The sequence below is a fragment of the Trichosurus vulpecula genome, chromosome 4, assembly GCF_011100635.1.
Source record: "Trichosurus vulpecula isolate mTriVul1 chromosome 4, mTriVul1.pri, whole genome shotgun sequence".
Lineage (NCBI taxonomy): Eukaryota > Metazoa > Chordata > Mammalia > Diprotodontia > Phalangeridae > Trichosurus > Trichosurus vulpecula.
The window spans coordinates 407,671,654-407,687,112 of record NC_050576.1 but is presented as its reverse complement, the minus strand read 5'-3'; the positions used below and the strand labels follow the sequence as shown (position 1 = coordinate 407,687,112).

General features: G+C 35.4%; 1 protein-coding gene across 2 annotated transcripts in view; it reads right to left on the bottom strand.

Moving 5' to 3' along the window:
• The window catches only part of POU1F1 (POU class 1 homeobox 1), a 33,048-nt gene extending 19,678 nt beyond the window's left edge, over positions 1-13,370 (bottom strand). Inside the window, exons 1-3 of one of the 2 annotated variants that reach the window (XM_036757363.1) lie at positions 13,229-13,370; positions 12,938-12,940; positions 9,187-9,255 (exon numbers count right to left, since the gene is read on the bottom strand). In XM_036757363.1, the coding sequence (XP_036613258.1) occupies positions 9,187-9,255; positions 12,938-12,940; positions 13,229-13,370 (214 nt within the window). Of the gene's footprint in view, positions 1-9,186; positions 9,337-12,937; positions 12,941-13,228 lie in introns of both variants that reach the window. The other variant, XM_036757362.1, reaches the window with a different exon arrangement.
• Positions 13,371-15,459: the final 2,089 nt, after the last annotated feature.

Genomic DNA, 15,459 nt, shown 5'->3' with positions numbered 1-15,459 from the left:
ATCATTCTTGCCACGTTAAGGTTTTCTGTTGTTGTTTAAAGGCACACGTACAGATTCAAAATGCATTTTGATTTTATTTTACAATCTCGAGACATTCATAAATCTTAAAAAGTGACCATTTTTTTATTATTACTATAGAAAGGGTTGGACTCTTTCTAAAAGGGTTGTGCTAAAATTTTTTGTTCCATGTTGGAAGACAGAGTGTGGGGAGGGAGGGCTGGTGCCAGGGAAGATTGTTGCCTGAAAGTCTGAGTAGTGTTATGGGAAGTAAACTGAACTTAGAGTCAGAAGAATTGGTTTAGAACCCAGTCTTCACTGTTTACTAGCTGGTTAGCTATAAGAAAGTCACTAATAGGTGGCACTGGGCCTGAACTCAGGAAGACCCGAGTTCAAATGTAACCTCAGATGTTTACAAGTTGTGTGTCTCTGGACAAATTTGTTTGCCTCAGTTTCTTCAACTGTAAAATGGGGCTCACAACAGCCCCTACCTCCTGGGATTGCTGTGAGGATCAAATGAATTGATATTTGTGAAGTGCCTGGGACATAGTAATCAGGTGCTATGTAAAATACTTATATTCTCCTTTCTCCTCCCTCTTTAATCTGAGTTCCGGTTTTCTCATCTGTAAAAGCGGAGAGGGTGTTGGGAAGAAGGGACTAACAATAGCCATAGTAGCTAACCTACGGGGTTGTAGTGAACATTTAATGAGATGATGTATATAAAGAGTTGTGCAGAACTTAATATACTAAATACCACTAGCTGCAGTTGCTACTAAATTATACTACCATCCATGGTCTAGCATGTAAACAGAGGATCAATTCTTTAGTGCCAGATGCTTTGTGCAGGGAAGAAAGGCAAATAGAGAGTATATGACTGTGTCGTCAATAACCACCCCACTTGTTAGATGAATAGCAAGCAGTTACTGATTACCAAGGTATACAAGGGGTGTTGTGCAAGCCAGTGAACTACATGGAGGAATGGAGTCATGGAGAGTGAGACATGACTGAAAAATGACTTAACGACAACAAGTGTTCAATCTTTCTTCCAAACTGTGCATTCTTTTGCTATCTTTGTATGGATTGAGACTTGGAGTCAGGAAGACCCTAGTTCCAATTCTCCTTCAGACACATACTAGCTGTGTGACCCTGGGCAGATCACTTAACTTCTCTGTGTTTCAGTTTCCCCATCTATAAAATGGTGGTAATGGTAGCATCAGAGTTATTGTGAGGACCAGATGAGTTAATCATTGTATAATACTTCTCCAACCTTAAAGCACTACATAAATACTAGCTTTATGGAATGTGACAGGAAACTCAAGAATTCAACAGTGTCATTGTGCAATTAAATAATATATTCTGTTCAGTGAGAATGATCATCCCATATGCAAATGATGAATTATCATAAAGATTAAAAATGTTAAATTTCAAATTTTGGGTGCTCTTTCTTTGATAGTTCAGAGGGCACTTCAAGATCTAACAGGTTTTCCATCATTTCTATCATTATGAATATCAGTTTTCATTGTATCATAAAATTAGTGAAAACATCAGTTCCAGGGGAATTATGGATGATAGAATAACGGATAAACTAGTTTTGTCTGAATTTTTATTCTGTTTTGGAAGCTGAAGGAAACTTATTTAGGGGTAAATTGAATTGTACTTCAAAGTAAAACATATGTAATGAGGTAAAGATGCTTGTCATCAATTTAATTACATTTCATAATTTTAAGATGAAATGAAACTTTTGTTATTTCCTGGCACAGAAAATGAACAGTAAATAAATGAGAAAAAATTGTAAAGAGTTCTCTCTTTTTTGGAAAAAAAAAGCTGATTCCATAAATCCAACTTGAAAATATTTTGAATTGCTTTTCATTATAGCAAGTGTCTTGACATCTTAGGCCCCTCATTGCAGAAGAAATTTAACTAAATTTTACCAAAGGAGAGGACCATTTGAGTCAGGGGAGATACATTCTGTAGGTAAAAGAAGAAAGATACAGAGAAAGGAAGGAAGAATGATCAATTTTTAAAGTTCATAAGTTTTAAAATGTAGGTCCCTTTGGTAGCTAAAGGTTTACAGATTAGTTTAGTACTTAACATTTCACTGATAGCTGAAATTTGCTTTGACTCAGTACCAGTCCTTAACTTGGCAGTTGGATAACACCTCCAAAACTCCATCTACAAAAATAAAAAGCCTCTGGATGCTGAAAATATTGTCACAAAGTCTATACACTCAAGTCCACAGAAGAGATGGTTTGTTAGAATGAAATAGCTTATTATTTTCAAACGTTGAATTTGAACAGGGAGGTATGATTCTAGAGCAGGGGTGGGGAACCTGTGACCTTGAGGCCTTCTAGGTCCTTGGCTGCTTGAGTCCAAGTTTTACAGAACAAATCCTTTCATTAAGGGGATTTGTTCTGTGAAGTTTGGATTCTGTCAAAAGGCTGCATTTGAAGACCTAGAGGGCCCACATGTGGCCTTGAGGCTGCAGGTTCCCCATTCCTGTTCTAGAGGCTCTTAAAATGTCTAAATTGAGAAGTAATAGCTAGCAGCAAGGAAAAAAAATCAGGAAAAAAACTGGAAAGAATTCTAGAACTCTAAGTGTAGGTTTGGGTTTATTTATTGTAGGGTCAAGCAATCATACATACTTCAACAGCCTATGGGAGTGACTTTATTACCTAATAATTTATCTTACCACCATCATACCAATACTGCTCTCCAAATACAAATACGTACTGGCAGGTTGGGTGCCCATAGGGTGGTTGATACTTCTCTCAGGGCTGAAGGGGTCATTTTTTGGGTGACTATCCTCCTAACAATGTAGCTCACAAGACTTGATCAGTAAAACAGTATTCTCAATTAGCTTTTTAAAAAGGACATTGACTCAAATGGCATAGCAAGCAAAGTAGTTACAAAGCATTTCCCACAAAATTTGGGGCACAAACTCCTACAAATACACAGTCTGTGAGGGTAAGAGTGAGCACAATGTACAATGATCACAAAGCCCATGTGGAAAATATAATGATAGCTAGGCACATTTTTAGTGCTATACCCATGGCCAGGGCAATTCAGAGCTCTGAAATATCTGGGTCTAGATGTGCTTTCTTTCTCCAGAGGATCCTCATGAATTTTGTTACATGGTGCTTTATTAATGATGGAAAAATTCCTCTGCTACTTGGCTGGGCTGCCTCCTCAAAGAGAATGGTGTCTCATCTGCATGGGTCCAACTTCTAGTCTAGGCCAGCTTGTGGAACTAGCTTTTCACTGCGAGCTGCTGCTGCTGCTGCTGCTACTGTTGCTGGGGTAGGAGTGGGTCAATTAGCTGCTGCTACTAAAACAGGTCACTCTCACTGGGTTGTATGGAGCAGTTTGCTTATCTGGGTTTTCGTAGGTGCTGCATTTTCACTGCACTCATTGATCCATTGACCCTGTGGATTCATTCTTCAATGTGCAGGCGCAGTTTTTACCACCTTTAGCATTTGCCTTGGCTGAGTGTTATAGCTCTCTTTTTAGCTGCAGTGTTAGAGCATTTATTTATTTATTTTTAGCAAGGACTGGCTGAAATGCCTTTCCATTTCCATTTCAGTGTCCGTGTCTCTTACAATTTACAACCTTTCTGAAACATTAATAGGGCACATTCAGATGCAACATTTTTAGGTTGACACTTCCAGAAGTTAAATGTTTTGCTCCAGATCATACCACTAGGAAATGGTGAAGTCACAATTCGAACCCAAGTCTAGTACTCTGTCTACTATACTATGCTCTCTCTGTAATTAATGATCATAATGATGACACCAAATCATATAGAAATGGTTAATATCTGTCCAATGGTCTGCATTTCATAAGAGAGGGATTATATAGTTCATTTTGAAAGAGTTTTATCTAAATGACTAAAATAAAAATCAGTCTGGTCCTTAAACTTTAGTATTTGAACAATTCAATTAAGTGAAACATTTTCTGAGACTGTTAGATGAAGTATTATGGCATGTCAGTATCAGTTTATTCTCATCTTTCATGATAGAGAAGGGAATTAGTGTTTATTAAGTGCCTATTCTCTGACTGGATTTTCAGTACTTTACAGACAGCTCATTGGAGGTTTACAACAACTCTGCTGAGGTGCTATGTAATTAGTGTCCTGATTTTACCTTTGAGGAAACTGAGGCAGAGGGACGTTAAGTCATTTGTCCCTGATCACATAGCTAGTGAATATCTGAGGCTGGATTTGAACTGACGTCTCTCTGACTCCGGGACCAATGCTCTATTTTTTGGTAGTCAATAGAAAAATGAAAATAAATATTTTGATAATCAAAACCTTAATGTATAGCTTTCAGTCTTATCAGTAAACAATGAATGTGCTCTTCTGTTCTTTTCAGGGAAGAAGGCTGATGTAAAGCCACTTAGGGAGGCCTTTGATTCTTCATAATTAATCAGGGGAATAAATACCTGTCATGCCATTTATGGATGCAGACTTCACAAGAGGATATTATTTAATCCAGAACATGTTGAAAGAAGAATGTTAGAGCAAGAGAACACACATTTATGACAATTGTCCAAGATACATTTTTCTCTGTGATAACAGAAAAACCAGACCCATAGTTTTTAGCATAATCAGCCGTACCCTATCCTTTCCACCATGAACTGGGATAATTACTGCAAGCACAGACCAGTGAGGGACAGCTAGGTGATGCAGTGGATAAAATGCTGGGCCTGGAGTCACGAAGACTTATCTTCCTGAGTTCAAGTCTAGTCTCTGACATTTATTACCTGTGTGACTGGGAAAGTCACTTAACCTTGTTTGCCTCAGTTTCCTCGTCTATAAAATGAGCTGGAGAAGGAAATGGCAAACGACTCCAATCTTTGTCAAAAAGACCCCAAATAAGGTCACAAAGAGTCAGACATTACTGAAGAACACAACAACAGGCCAGTGTTGTTATAGAGGGACACTGGATATGCAAAATCAATCAACCATGAATAATCCTAAACTTCTGGGTTAAAGTTCTGGCCCCAGGTTGTCTCCTTCAATGGAATATAAGCTCCTTGACCTCAGAGCAAATTTCATTTCTGTCTTTGCATTTCTAGTGCCTAGCACAGTGCTTCACTGGGGGTAAGCTTTTAATAAATACTTATTGATTCATAGAGCAATTGATTAGAAGTATGTCTATAGACAAGTTGCTTTCTCACTTTCTTCCTCAGTTTCTCCTTTTTAAGTAAGAATAATAATACTTCTACTCCCTATCGTACAAAAGTATATAAAGTAAATAAATAAGTAAATAAATAAATAAAATAATAAAATAAATAAATAAAAGTAAATAAAGCACTTTAAACCCCAAAGTACTACATAATCAGTCCATCAACATTTGTTAGGTGCCTACGATGTGCATTGCACTGTGCTAAGGGCCAGGATACAAAAAGAGGCAAAACATAGTCCCTGGCCTCAAGGAGCTTACAATTTTATAGGGAAGACAACCTGCAAAGATATGCAAAGCAACCTATATAGGAATAATGGGACAAATAGGAAATAATTAGCAGAGGAAGACACTAAAGATAAGAGGGGCTGAGTAAGGCTTCCAGTAAAAGCAAGGATTTTAGTTGGAGTTTAAAGTTAAGTCAGGGAGATTGATAGTGTGAAGTGACTGAGAGCATTCCGGGTATAGGGGATAGCCAGAGAAAATGCCTAGAGAGATGAGTGCCTTATTCACAGAATGGCTACAAGGCTCTTCACCACTGACTTCATCATTCCTTTATGTATTTATCCCTGTATTAGAGGATGAAAATGCAGTTAAAAAATGGTTTTGATTCACAAAGCTTACAATCTACTTCCTAGGATTTTGTTTAAATGTATTTCTACCAATTTTTATTGGTGATATTGGCCTATACTTCTCTTTCATTGCTTTAGCCTCCCCTCATTAGATATTAAGATCATGTTTGTTTCTTAAAAGAAGTTTGATAGAGTGTTTTCTTTCTCAATTTTTTGAATTATGCTTAATAATTTTTTAAAAGTGTTTTTAAGATGGCTAGAGATCTGCCTATAAGGATTTACCTGTAAATCTGTCTAGACTAGAGGGTTGTACCACACCTCACTCAATCCCCAGTCACTGCCCTTTATAGGTACTTAAATTTTGATTTCTGAAAGGGAACTATTTAAGAATTCTGTCTCATCTAATAAAAACTGCTCAGGGGATATACATACATATATACATATATGGATATGTGTACATAAATGCATGCATATTTTCATTTATTTCTTTTAATTCTCAGGGTTTTTTTTGGCATAGAGCATATAGTAAGATTTCACCTTGTTCATTTTTTGTCTTGGTAATTTTGTTTTTCTCTCTCTTTTTTCAACCAAAGGATTTACTTATATTGTGTCATTTTTAATTAGATTTTAGATTTATAAATAGATTTATCACTTTATTTGCACCGGAGAATTTTTTTGGGAAAAGCATTTATCCAGCAAAATACAGTGCATCCCAAAAGTTTTAGTGCAGTTTTAAGGCATACTTAATTTACCTTATCTCTGCTCTGCTTCCACCAGATTAATTAGGGGGAAAATGGAACCAATTTCCCAGAAAGCTCTAATAGTGTGCTTTGTAACTTTGTGTGTTCCTCATTTGACTAATGTAAATTCGTAAGATATGTAGGAAAGAGGGACGGGCAAAAGAGAGAAAATAAAAGCAGAAAATCACATAATCATATGAAGAGAAATTTGCAATCAGTTTAAAAAATTTATTTATACAAGTTAATTATAATTTATAGAATTTAAAATTAATAATAATTTATATACATAAATATAAAAATTAATAATAATTTATAGAAGTTAATTATTAATTTATAGAATTTAAAATTAATAATAACAACAACACTTTGTATAGTGCTTAATATATGCTAGGCATAATGCTAAGTGTTTTACAATTATTATCTCAGTTGATCCTGACAACAATCCCAAGAAGTAAGTACTATTATTACTACTTTTTGCTGATGAAACTGAGCCAAATAGAGTTTTAAGTGACTTGCTTGGGGTCACACCGCTAGTAAATGTCTAAGGCTGGGTTTGAATTAATTAATATTAAGAAATGCTACTTTTTGAGGAGCTCTTGTAGAATATTGGAAAGAGCACTTAGATAGGAATCTAATAGGGCACAGAGTTTGGATCTGTGATTTCATTCGTTGAACAGAACTCCCAGGTAAAGAGACTCCTTTTTCTAATGCAGCTTCCTTTTCTGGAATTTATAGTCCCAGAGAGTTGTCTGGAGCACTGAAAAGTTGTGTGACTTGTCCAGGGTCATATACAGTAGAGGGCATTCATCAGAGACACTACTTGAATTCAGGTCTTCCTGGCTTCAAGGGTTTCAGAGACAATGCCTTTTCCAGGGACCAACAAGAGCTGGGGAAAGAGTGCAGAGTAGAGTAGGTGCAGGCATTTTCACCCACAGCCATTTCAGCTTCTCAGTGGTTTCTTGGGGCAGTAATAGAGCACCCCAAAAGGAATATGAAACTTGACTTTGGAAGCATGAGGCTGCCTCCAAAAGGATAGGTAGCCAAAAAGATTGTAGCTGCAAAGATTCCAGGTAACCATGCAAAAGAAGGAGCAGGAGGTGGTGAAGGTAATCACAGCAGAACAGAACTGGGATGCTGAGGTGAGATGGTGACAAAGCAAAAAGGGATCAGGGTAATAGCAGCCCACAGTGCAAGAGTTCCTCACCTCAACCCCAGCTTTTCCATAGCTCCTGAGAAAAGAGAGCAGTTGGCTGCCTCTATTGGTGTCTGACTTATCTGCAGGTTTGGAAGCTTGGTTTAAAGTTTCCTGTAATTCCTGTGCAATCAAAACCATGGTTAATTGCTAAACTGTGTGCCAGTGCTTGAAAGTAGCACTAAGGGAGGCAATTGGAAAAACTCAGGAGGGAAGAAAATTTAAAACATGTGCTTCAGCAGCATCTGCAAGCGAGTGGGGGTGGGGTAAGGTGGTAGAGAAAGGAAGGAAGGAAGAAAGAAGGAAGCAAGGAAAAAGAGAGAGAAAAGAAAAAAACTTATTTATTTTTTATAGCTTCTCAGAGCGCAGAGAATACTTCCGCTAGGTGTAGGGGTGGAGAGAGGAGTACTCTCAGTCTTAAAGCAAGTTAGTAATCACTGCACTTCACTGGCTAGGTTAAAGTACACAGCAACCACAAAATCCTTTGCCACAGAACCAATTTTGAAAGCCCATCCCACTGGGGGTGTGAATCCTGGGATAGCTCTCCCCAGAAAAAGGTAGGAGTGGTGTAGAGTGACTGACTGGTCTGCACTCTCAGAATAAAGCTAAGGTGACTTACAGACCAAAAAAATTATGTTAGGAGAACTTCACAAAAAGACAAAACAATAGATTTTGATGCATTATAAATTATTATAAAATTCTTATGCTGAAATAAAAATCATATTACACTTACATAGCTTTAAAATACATTTATTAAGTTTCATAGGCTGCCTACAGAAGGCTACCTAGAGAGATTTTCTTTCTAAAATATTTTCCACGAATTCATATATTGAGTGCAGTAAGAACATCTGGAATAGACCTCTGGATGTAGAGTAATAATAAAGCTATTATTTATGTAGTGCTTTATAGTTTGCAAAGCACTTTGTTTTTGTTAACTCACTTTATCTTCTTAACAATACTGAGAGAAAAGTGCTATTATTGGTCTTGTTTTATAATTAAGTAAACTGAGACAAGTTAAATGAGTTTACCAGGGTCATACATACACATGAAGAGAATCACACAGCTAGATACACACACGCACACACACACGAAACAGGAATCAAAGTCAGGTCTTCCTGATTCCAAATACCGAGTTCTATCTTGTCACCAAACTGCCTCAGTTCTATGAACCTATGAACTCAGAGTAAGACAAGACAATTAACAAAATATTCTAATATTACTTTTCCAGTTTCTGTTCATCTTTGGAGAAGTGAAGCTAGGAAAGATTATGAATTTGTAAGTCCTTTTGGTTCTTATTCGAGGCGTTGCTACATAATGTAATTATTGTCTTTCCAAATACTAGAAAATACAGCTAAAGAACTTTTGCCAGGTGATAACTACTCTTTCCAGGTACATATCCCCAACTAAACTCACCTAGTTTGGGATTTTTTTGATATCTTTAATCTTAATCTGTATCTTAATCCAGTCTGCTGAAAACTCATCAGATAAAAGATATATTCTCTTACCTGTCATCACCCCGTAGGCAGACTGTTGGTTTCCATAATGGCAGGAAGGAACAGAATAATGAAGGCTTGCTGATGTGTTTCCAAAAGTTGTCATGGAGAAATGCATGTGCGAAAATTTAGGAGTTTGGATCAAAGACAAAATAGACGGGACTGGTAAGAAAATGTATGAGGATTCAAGACATATTCTTTTCAACCCAGAAATATACATATATATGTGATATGTATGTTCTATTATTTTTTAAATGTTAATTGCTAATCATTACTCATCTGGATGAAATTCTCTTGTAAATACCATACAATAAGGTACTTCCATTTCTCAAAGATGATAACCATTAAAAGGGCTTACATGACTAGAACCTCATTGCAATGCCAAGTTATCCAGCTACTTTCTAGATGAAACTGCCTCATAGTGAAATTTGTGGGGTACTTTGATAACTAGATCCCCCAAGATACTACGAATTGGACTATATAGCAAACTTCACTTAGCAAGGGTAAGTCTCAAAGTGATCTTGCTTTCTATCAAATTTAATGGTAATTAAAATGTCCTACATTTGAAAAGGTAAACTGGATTTTTAGACCTTTTCACAAAATTTTCTTATAGCATCAAGTTAGTAAACTCACTCAACATGTACAGCTTATACTAGGAAAAAAAAAACCAAAAGAAGAAACAAGCGCCAAAAACCTGATATTGAAATAAAAAAAAAACCCATTAAAGTTAGTTTATTAGACCCATACAATTGAATCAGTGCACTTGGCCAACTCTACCATTCTGGTTATAAAGTCTTCCAAAAATTATTCAAGGTAGTCCTAAAATGGTTTGAGTATCTTGGCCTTGATAGTTGAAGCAACTATGTGTGTGTGTGTATGTGTGTGTGTGTGCGCGCGCGCGCACGTGTGTGCGTTTGTGTGTGTGTGTATGGGCGTGTGTGCGTTTGTGTGTGTGTGTGTATATATATATGCGTGTATATATATATATATATATATATATATATATATATATATATTGCTTCATTGAAAAATCAGTGATAGGTTCTTATGACTTGAATATGCAACTTGAGAACGTTATCATGTTTGCCAAAGTCAAAGTTATATGGCAGATAGGAAGCTAGCTTCAGAATTGAGAAGACCCACCTTCAAGCTTCATCTCTGACAAATACTGGCTGTGTATTGGCCAAGTGCCTTATCTTTTCAGCCTCCCAGTTAACTCTCTAGTAAGGTATAGAGAATGTGTAGATCTGCACTGGTAGAGGGGATTTCCTTCTTGGGAGCCCCTATAACAATGAAATCCCAAGTTCCAACCTATCATGCTTGCCACATTAACAAAATTCTTATCAAATTTTAAAAGACTAGAAGCCATCATAAGAAGGGATATAGAATATTGTAGATTAATATGTCTATGTTGCTATAATTTTGATATTATTTATTTGTCATTGTTTACATGCTGATTGTGGTGTTGGATTTTCCTTTAAATAAGGATACTAAAATCTTTTTTAAAAAATTAAAAATGTAAAAAATAATACAAAGTTTGAAATTAGGGTAATTCAAACGGAAGTTAAGTTTAAGGATTTAAAAATTAACTAAGAACATTCTTCCTCTCTTTTCACCTTAAATGAAATGCTTTCCCCTAAATATCTGAATTTTTAAAAAAATCATAGATGAATTTCCCCTTTTCAACTGATATATAGAATCTAAATCATCTTTAAATAATAAGGTTTGGCAAATTTAAATTCCTTACTATGGCCTAGGAAAATATGTAATTAAACATACATACACACAAAATTTGATGCCTAAATATTTTGCTGTCAATAATGAGTAATTACAAAACTTCGGTTTGGTTAATACCAGAAGGACTTTTCATTAATAGTTCATTAGTCCAAGCATCAAGTGCCAATGTAGATTATTTTAGAAGACAGTCTTTTTTAGTTTGCTGTGGCCAAAAATATTATTTGTCCTGTGGCTGAAAAATTCATCATCCCCTAGCCAGCCTGATGATAAGACTCTCCAAACTTAGCTAGGCTGTCCTCAGACAATGGTTCATCCCTGGAATCATATTTGAAACCTTTCCAGATTTGTAGACAGACCTTGCACCAGATTGGTTAAGCCTTTTTGGAATGGTGGACTTTTTTTTAAATAAAAGATCACCTTTAATATTCTTCAATATATATTTGTAATGTTTATAGTTAATTCTGAATTAACTTTCTGAGTTTTCATTTATTTTTATGTTCCTTTTATTGAAATTTGGAAAAGGATGAAGGTATACTATATTGAAATTTGATACATGAAATTATTCTGGTATATACAGGTTCATTTAATGAATTAAAAAAAAAACAAATCAAGAATCCTGTGTTATGGAAATGCTTGTTTTGTTCCATGAAGTGAAAATAAAGTAAATTTGTAATAGAAAAAATAAATCAAGAACAAGGTTCTTAGCTAGCTAATCATACAGATAATTGCCTCAGTTTTATATTTCTTTTTATACACAAATAAGCAACATGGAAAATCATTTTACATTGCTACAGAGTATGAAGTCACAGTGTGTTACCTTCTCCATATTTACCATTGAACAAGTATATAGTGGGGTCCATTGTTGCTTTAAAAGAAAAAGGTCAACTGTTTTAGTAATTGTGCCTTTTTTCTCCAAATGAAATTTATTTTTCAGTACTTTCAATACTACTACTGTGTTAATGAAATTTTCTTTCAATTTGGCCTCAAAAATTATCCGTGATAAAATGTTATATCTTGAGAAGTTTTGGTAACATAGGAAATTCATTATACCTATTCAGTTACATAATTTCACCAGAGCCCAGGCATCTAAGCCTTCAAAAAGTTTGGAGCGTGTATTGGACTTAAATGAACAGTGGACTACAGTGGACAATGTATTTGTTGACCTTCTCATATTCAACCTATAAATTTTATCATAAAAGAATGTTCTGAAAACTTCAGAAAATTTAAAATATTGTCTATTTATCAAAAGGTAAGCAGTCTTTACATAAAAAGTTTATTTCTTTTCAGTAAAGATTTTTTTTATGTATTTGAGAAAGGGGAAAATTGCAATCTGCTCTTCAGTATTATTAGTACAGACAATTTACACTCTCATGAATATGTCCACTTTATAGATCAACTTTTTAGAATGCAATATAAATATATTATTGTACAATAAAAATAAAAATCAGCAACACTCAGTCCATGAGTTGTTAGTTTTGTAATAATCTACTTGAATGATCAGATTTTAGTTATTTAAGGTTTGTTCAATTCTAGAATAATGATATAGAAAACTTATTTTAAAAAGTTTCTTCATTCAGTATAGTGGACAATATCCACAGTTTAGGACTTATTATTACAATTTTAATGTTTATCATATTAGCTCTACAAATATATTGGTTCCAGCTGTTTTTTACTTTGCTAAAAACTTATGAGTTTATTAGTATTTCTTTAATTTTTCCAATCATCGAAATCTACTAGAAACAATCATGGATATTGTACAACAATTTCACTTGTTATCTGATTTTGGGATAAATTTTTAGGACTTAAAAGGATACAGTGTAATTGGAGCTAAAAAGGTAAGTAAATCCTTAAGAGAACCTATCAGTTTCCAAAACCAATGAGATGTAACACTTTTTAGATGCAGTTTCCAAAGTATTAGTTCGTTTAGTTGATTTGTTATGTTTTACAAAAGAACTTTCCTTTAAGATAGTCATCAGGTTACACTTATCCTTATTACTCAGTCATAATATAACAAATTCAGATTCACTTGCTAATAATGAAAAATAATTTCGTTGCCTATATCACAAATTGCAGCTAGCTAATTGTCCCCATATTAATTTTCCTTTATTTATGTAATCAGTAACATGATTTTTGGTTAAGATGAGGGTTTTAGCCGCTAGTTTCATTTTTTTGGCTTTAGTTGGTAATGCTCCAAAGCATTTACCATATTTCCTCAAGTATGTTTGAATTTTATCAATGAACTTAGAATGATATAAATTCTAAAGCTAAAATTCTGAAATGACCAGACCAATATTATTGGAATTAACAGAGTCAGTACCTGTTGACACCACATTCGTAGCATGGTTGGAGGCTGGCAGGCATTCAGCAACACTGTGATGCATTATCAGAGGCAGAGTGGCAGAAGATTCAGAATTCAGAGGTACAAAGCTATCAGCTGAAGTAAAAGGTTGGCAACTCATCCCCAAAATCAGAGAAATAAAAGAAAGAATGCTATTTTCTGGATTAGAACTTTTAGGCTTTTATCCTACAAAGTGCTGTCTCAATTCTCCTTACTTGCATATATACATCATGAGGGCTCTGAAGCACACAGAGGGCGTGTGCAGATATTTAAACTGCCTGGAAATCCCTTCTTACATTTTAATGTTCTTTCTCCATCAGTATTGGTATAGAAACCCAAAGCCTCCTCTTATCCAAACAGAACCTACACCCAATTCAACAGGTAGAGGGAGAGTGGCAGGTTGAGGGAAGAGAGAAACCTGAGACCATAACTGACAGCTTCCACAAATCAAGTCTTTAGAGAGGAATGTATTAGTTTAGAAAAAGTAGCCTTCTAGAAAGTCCAACAACAGAGGAAAAGAAAACAAACGATGCTACCATCAGGTAGGCATTTACTGATAACACCATCTTGAATGCAAGCACGATCTCAAATTCAAGCATGAGCTTTGAAGAAAATCATAGCTCCTAATCCAGTCATAAATCTGTAATTATGTATAAATGAACACATTCTAAAATGATTTTTGCATTTCAGAGTGAATTTATTTCAACTAGTGAGTTGATCTATAGTTGATCTATCATTTGCATAAATTTAAAAATGTTGATCTATGATATCTGATATTTGTTTTTATTTATTATAATGCTTCATTGACATTGGCACAAAAATGATGGAAAAGGATTTTATTCAATTTTCCTCCTTTTCTTTCTCCTCTTGTCCCTCCAACCTGCTATGACTTCTCCTGGAATTAAATCGAATTCTGTGATGAATATTAACTTAGAAAGGCAGCCCTGCTGTATCCCAAAGAGATCATACAAATGGGAAAAGGACCCACATGTACAAAAATGTTTATAGTAACTCTTTTTGTGGTGGCAAAGAATTGGAAATTGAGGGGATGTCCATCCATTGGGGAATGGCTGAACAAGTTGTGGTATATGAATGTGACAGAATACTATGGAATAATGGAACAGGAAATGATGAGCAGGCAGACTTCAGAAGAGCCTGGAAAGACATATGAACTGATGCTGAGTGAGGGGAGCAGAGCCAGGAGAACATTGTACAAATTATAGCCACATTGTGTGATGACTATCTTTGATAGACTTGGCTCTTCTCAGCAATGCAAGGTTCTAAGACAGCTCCAAAAGACTCATGATGGAAAATGCTATTCACATCCAAAGAAATAATTATGGAGTCTGAATGCAGATAGAAGCAGACTATTTTTTCTCTCTCTTTTCTGTTTTTCTTCTTTTTTGTAGTTCATTCCATTAGTTACAATTCTCCTTTGCAATATGACTAATGTGAAAATATGTTTAATGTGAATATATACGTAGAGTCTATATTGAATTGAATGCCATCTTGGGAATGGCAGGGAGGGGGGAAGAAAATTTGGAACTCAAATGTTGTAAAATAAAAATAAACTAATTAAAAAAAATAGAATGGCAGCCCTGAACCCACAAGGACTTGAGTTCCGTATTGGAATCTCCTCAATAATCAATATTCTCTGGCTCATCGTACTGGATGGAAGAAGTCATGGGCTCAAATCCTGACTTTGAAACATAGTGACTGCATGACCCTGTACAAGTCACTTAACTGCTTTGTATTTTCTAGGCAATTATCTAAGACTAAGTTGTGGAAAAGATGCTGATTTGCATTGCTAGAGGCAAAGTTCCCTAAACTGATGTAATCATGTTTAACATGATGTAATCATGTTAGTTCCTGTCCCTGTCACTATCCTTATGTTTACAATCAATCCAGGCTCAGTTCCCAGGGACATCTGAAGTTGGCTTATTTCTAGTTCTTCCCTGTATATCTTCAGATCATTTACAAGCAAGTCTATTTAGGACTAGAACTAGGAACAAGTTTACCACAAAGAACAAAGCAAGCAGAGAACACTGGTACCAGAAAAGGTTCCCCTCCCATAGGCCCCACCTTTGCCCAGAAAAAGTAACTACAAGCACTCCATCTGAGGTAAGAAAAGAACACTGGTTTGCTAGGGGGTCAATCGACCTACTTCTCTTTTGAGCCTTACCTTCCCCAAGGACTTAGATCGTTGGTGT